This window comes from Chiloscyllium plagiosum, chromosome 21 (assembly GCF_004010195.1).
Source record: "Chiloscyllium plagiosum isolate BGI_BamShark_2017 chromosome 21, ASM401019v2, whole genome shotgun sequence".
In the NCBI taxonomy this organism is placed as follows: domain Eukaryota; kingdom Metazoa; phylum Chordata; class Chondrichthyes; order Orectolobiformes; family Hemiscylliidae; genus Chiloscyllium; species Chiloscyllium plagiosum.
Window position 1 is genome coordinate 8,900,798 of NC_057730.1, and position 6,000 is coordinate 8,906,797.

Below are 6,000 nucleotides of genomic sequence, written 5' to 3' on the forward strand. Positions count from 1 at the left end.
CAGAAGGGTTACTGTACTAAAGGAAGTCATGCAGCCTGTTGTGTCTGCACTGACTCTACAAATAAGAATCATGAATTAGTATGATTCTCCTGGCTTTTTGCCATGCCCTTGCACATCAGATGATTATTTAAATAGAAACAATGCCCTCCTGAATGCCTCAATTGAATCTTCACTTCCAGGAGATGCATTCCAGATCTGAACCACTAGTTTTTTTAGATTAGATTAGATTAGATTAGATTACTTACAGTGTGGAAACAGGCCCTTCGGCCCAACAAGTCCACACCGACCCGCCGAAGCGAAACCCACCCATACCCCTACATTTACCCCTTACCTAACACTACGGGCAATTTAGTATGGCCAATTCACCTAACCTGCACATCTTTGTGACTGTGGGAGGAAACCGGAGCACCCGGAGGAAACCCACGCAGACACGGGGAGAACGTGCAAACTCCACACAGTCAGTCGCCTGAGTCGGGAATTGAACCCGGGTCTCTGGCGCTGCGAGGCAGCAGTGCTAACCACTGTGCCACCGTGCCGCCCACAGTTATGTGAGAAAGTTTTTTTTCTCACATCATAGTTGCTTCTTTAACAAATCACTCTCAATGTGTGCAGTCTCATTCTTGATCCTTTTATGGGCAGGAGCAGTTTCTCCCTTTCAGATCCCATCGTGGCTTTCTTCTCTCCCTGGAGAACAGCCTGAAACGTCAATTCTCCTGCTCCTCAGATGCTGCCTGATCTGCTGTGCTTTTCCAGCACCACACCCTGGACTCTGATCTCTAGAAACGCAGTCCTCATTTTCTCCAAACCTTTCCAGTCTGTCCTCTGAAGTTTCTGATCCCTGGAACAATCCTTATAAATCTACACCATTGCATGTAATGTTATGATGATCTATTCTACATATGGCAGGAGCACAACAACAATACTGTCCCATACATGTGATATATGATCTAAGATGCTTCACAGGAACATAGACAGACATTAACACTGAGCCACAGGATGAGACACATTGAGAGAGGTGACCAAGAGGTAGATTTTAGTGCATGACTCGAAGGAGGAGAGAGGTGGGAAGGCTTAAGGAAGAGGAATTTCTGCTTTTAGCTTCTGGGCAGCTGAAGGCATGTCAACTAATGGAAGAGTCTCAGAAACTGGGGTCGAAAACAAATACAAACACAATCCAAGTATGCAGATGAAACATACTTGGTTTCAATGATCTGTTATTTTCCTGAGTATTATTAAAAAATCTTCAAAGTACTGCTTGGATAGTTGTCACTGGAAATATATCAGTTTCAAAATGTGCAGTTTGGGGTAGGATAAATCCTCAGCAATTCACAAACAAAAGTCAAAAAGGCTAATCAACCTTGCTGAATAGATTTGAAAAAGGGAAAATAAGCCAAAGTCATTGCTGAACCATTCCACTTCAATACCAGGCCATTTATCACTACCCGCTCCCTCCCCCGCCAATTATTGCCAGCATCAGACTTGTAACCAATATGCTTAGTCCCCAAACATACAACGCTCTCCCCACACCCAGGCCACAACTCAAGTCTGGAGGGAGAAACTCGTTATTGGGAGGACACATTCCATAATTTCACACAACCAACAGTACTCTGAAACCCTGCTGCTTGCATGGCATGACTTTCTGTGTGTGTGTGTTCAACATTCCACCTGGCTCGATTCAGTTCCCCTAGTGATTTCTCCAGTAAATGATGCAGATTTGTTTTTATTTTAACGCCTCCAGTTTGTCGCTACGGAAAACAATGAAATGAAGTGGACCTCACCAGCATACAGCAGGCCCGAAACACTGAAAAGTTCTCCAAGTCTTATATCAAACAATAACTACAAAACGGGATAATAATTAACAAAACAGAATGGTCGATCCAGGCAACAAACTGTGATTGAAGGGAAGGCACAGAGATCGGAATGATGGCAATTTAGAATTACCATCTTAGGTTTGGACGGATGCTTTGTGTAAAATTTAAATCTGTTTATGATATTTCAAGTCCCTTCCACCTTCTAGCTCTAATACAGGAAAACGAAATATGACACTTATTTTCCCAAATTGGTTGTGTCTGTATCACACCTTCCTCCCCCCAAAACCTACTTTAGAGAGAGAGAGAAAAAAACATTTTTGGAATTAAGTGCCGTCCTCAATTATCTCCCAGTCTGCTCCTCGAAAACAATTTTGAATGCGTTTTCTTAAAAAAAAGAATGCTTTTAAAACTCACACACCAACTGCTCAGCCAAACATAGTGAGTCACACACTATAGATCCCTACTGAACGCAGATTCACCGAACCCCATTGCAAACTCTGGTCTCACTCAGGGCCCTTGTTAAAATCGTGAACAACTTTGTGTGAATTTTTCTGAACGCCATCGCAGCCGCCGGCCAAGGCTTCAGAGACAAACAAAAAAGCTCATTACAGCCGTTGTCCAAATATTCCGTTCGTCTCCAAACACGCCCAGCTTTTAAGATACGGCAGAGAGAGAGAGAGAGAGAGCAGAAAACTCCTGGACGGTCGAGACAGGAGTTCACCTCAATCGGTGCATCAGGATTCCAGCCGAATGGAAATCAGTGCCCGGGTATCAGGTTAAACCTCTGGCCACACCAGACGGCGGTCCTGGGACTTTGAAAATCCGAACACTTTGACACAGTGTGACATCTCAGAATATCATGTAATGAAACAAACTGAACGGGGAGTTGGATACTGTCAAATTGCCACCCACTTTTAGAAGTTAAGGGTAAAGTTCTTTATTTTCCGGGCAACTTTAAAATGTTAGAAGACACAATCTGTGCAAAAAAAACAAGGAAAAAGAAAGAATCACATCATCTGATTGATAAGAAAACACAGTGACTTACAGTACAGTGGTGTTGGGAGGCAGGTCCATCGTTTCTGGTGCCTGTTGAAACCCAGCCTTGGAGCAGTTAACCGTACAGGAGGAATCCCAACGCAGGCAGCGGCAGGCTGGGGGACAGGGTAGACAGGCAGGCAGGCCAGCCACTGCTGCCAGGCACAAGGCCAGCGAGAGGAGGCAGAGGGGAAGCAGGCTGCACAGTGCAGGCTTCGTGGGGACTGGGGCGCCATGTTGCTTTGCTGAAATAAGAACATTTCTATAAGGCATAGCTCTCCGGCATTACATCGCCGCTCGGATCTCCTCGATACTTTCTCCTGAGCAACTCTCAACCCCCCCCCCCCCCCCCTCCCTTCCGCACACCCAGACAGAAAGGCACACTCTTCACTCTCTCCCTGCTGGCTCGCTCAGAGTGGACTTCTCGCTAATCCCAGCTATTTCCCCCCCACCCCATCCTCCCTTCTCTCCCACCTCCCCTCTCCATCCCCTTTCCCGGGGGAATGTGTTTTCACTTCTCCCTCCTCCTCCTCCTTCTATCGCGTGTGAACTTCCTTTTCTCCACATTCCCGTTTTTGTGCGTTGTTTAAAAAAGGCGATGCTGCGTCCGGACACTAGGGTGTGCTGAGCATCACAAATCAGGAAATTAGTTCGCGTAAATTTCCCCCAAACGCAGGAGAGCGGGGTTACTAAATTGTCTTTATCATCCATGGAAAGAGGAGGGGAATATATGGAACTGTGCATTTTGCATCAAGTGTGATTTTTAAAGTTGATACCATTTATTTAAATACAAAACGCATTGTAATTTGTTGGATAATTAAGGAAACGTTATATATCACATCGGTGTATTGTGCTTTCTGTTGATAAATACCAGAAAAAGTTTTCAGATTTGAATTTCTCTAAGGCACTTTTTAGTTATCCACGCAGAAGGTCGACTGGGTAATAATGGTTGGCCTTCGGTTTACGTGGATGGATGGGGAGAGAGTCCAGTTCTCTTGAGCAGGCTGAGAGGGGTGGCAGCAGAGATGTTCACAATCACAAGGGACCTGGACAATGGAGATGGGCGGAGACTGGAGGAAGTACCGAAAATCTTAGGTGATTAACAAAAGAAAATAGAGGTGAAAACCCGCGATTCGATTCTGAGGGTGTGGCAGAGGTACATTCGCCGCGGAGCTTTTAAGTGAGAATCCCACAAAGAGAAATGAATTTGAAATATTTCCGACGAAAGAAATGGAGGGGAGGTGGACAGTGGGAGATGGGGTTTGCTGGATTGCTGTTGCGGAGAGCGGACACCACATCGAAGGGCCGATTGGACTGCGCTCGAAGCATCCTCTGATCCTAATCCCAGTTTTGAGAATGATACAAACTGTTAGATTTTTATTTAAATATAATACTCCAAACAAATTAGCTGTAGCTCAGTAAGTAAGCATCCTTATTTCTAGGCTGAGGTTCCGCTCTGGGGAGGATAAAAACCTAGGCTGCCACTGCAATAAGGTACTGAAGGGGTGCTACACTCTCTTGTAGTTGAAACATTAAACTGAGGCCTGCTCTTCCCTCTCTGTCCCATTTGCTCTTTCTTTTCATCTTTCTCTTGCTGTACTCTCACTTTCTCTTTCTTTCTATCTTTGTCATTCTTTCTCTATTTCTTTCAATTTCTTTCTCTCTGGCTTTCTCTTGTCTTGCTGGCTTTACTCTCTTATCTTGCTGGCTTTACTCTCTTGTCTTGCTGGCTTTACTCTCTTTATCATTCCTTTCGCTTTCTGTATTTCTTGCTTTCAATCCCATTCTCTCTTTCATTGTCCCCTTTTTCTTGGTTTCTTTACTGCTCTCTCTTTCCGTTTCTCGTCCTACCAGTCTCTTTTCTTATAATTTTCTTTCGATCGTTCTTTGTCTTTCCGTCAAACTTTTCTTTTTCCATCTCCCGCTTTCCTTTTCTCTCTCTTTTTCTCTCTTTCATCCTTCCCGTCTTACTTGCTTTTGGTGTTTCATTCTTTCTCTCTCTCTTACTCTATTTGGATACCTCTCTTTCTGTATTTTTCTTTCAATCGCTCTCTTTCTTACTTTCCTTTTGTGCTTTTAATCTTTTATCCTTATCTCTCTCCCTCGCCCTTTACAAATGTCACCGCTGAAGGAAAATGACGCGATGCACACTCAAATCGCAGCTGTAAACAAGCCTCTGTTTGTGCAATACCTTTCAGGTAATAAAATGTCCCGTTGCATTTCATAGCAGCTTGATCGGACACAAAATTTACCTTGTACATTTCCATTAAAGTGAAATTAACAAACTGATCAAAGAGGGATCTCAAATAGTGTGATTAGAAGTGGAGAAAGTGGCAGGCTCAATGTGAGTTCTGTGTGAGAAAACCATTCAGAACCAAAACAGGAGGTTGTGTGGCTGGGTTAGATGGTGGAGGGGTGGCAATCTGAAGATATTCAGCGCGTCAGGCAAATTCTGTGTACAAAACAATCAAATTCAGTCAAGATTTCAGACCGCAAGCAAAACCAGTCCTCAATTCCCAGAAAGGGCCTTTGGGAAGGTATCGTGGAGAGAAACTGTGAGACAGACTCATTATTTAATTGATCACCACCCATCCCACCAATTTCAAAACATTTCCACAAGTCAGCAGTGGAAGGGCCAATGTACAGCCTTAACTTCGGATCAAATGAGCACCAGATCGGGGAGTGTTAAATACCTGTGTAACATATACTGCCAACTTTCCTGAGAAGAGAAATGTGAAGTGGCCACAGAGAGGACTGTGAGGGAAATTGTATAAGCAATGCACCACCTTCAAGGGATATGGCTATGAAGGGGTATGCAGGGACTGGTCTGCAGTTGGGTGGCTGAGTGGGTATAGGGGGTCTGTGTGCATAGGTGACTCTGTGTTTATGTTGGGATCTGTGTTTAGGGATTTAAGTGTCAGTATGCGTATGTGTTGGTGTCTACATATAAATAAGTTGCTGCGTATTTAGTGTATGTGTTTGATGTAAGTTGGTATCTGCGTGCACTGATTATGTGTGTAAGAGTCCGTTCACGTGTAGAGATCTGTTCGTTTAGGGGTCTCTCTGCATGTAGACATCTGTACATGTGCAAGTTTCTGTCTATGGGGGTCTGTACATATGAATGGGTTTGTTGATATTTGGGGATCTCTGTGTG

At 44.3% G+C, this 6,000-nt stretch overlaps 1 protein-coding gene across 2 annotated transcripts in view; it reads right to left on the reverse strand.

Moving 5' to 3' along the window:
- pkd1a (polycystic kidney disease 1a) overlaps positions 1-3,652 on the reverse strand; it is a 204,496-nt gene extending 200,844 nt beyond the window's left edge. Inside the window, exons 1-2 of one of the 2 annotated variants that reach the window (XM_043711199.1) lie at positions 3,321-3,652; positions 2,857-3,091 (exon numbers count right to left, since the gene is read on the reverse strand). In XM_043711199.1, coding sequence (XP_043567134.1) covers positions 2,857-3,091; positions 3,321-3,333 — 248 coding nt within the window. In that variant the 5' untranslated portion in view covers positions 3,334-3,652. The other variant, XM_043711198.1, reaches the window with a different exon arrangement.
- Between the last annotated feature and the right edge of the window lie 2,348 nt (positions 3,653-6,000).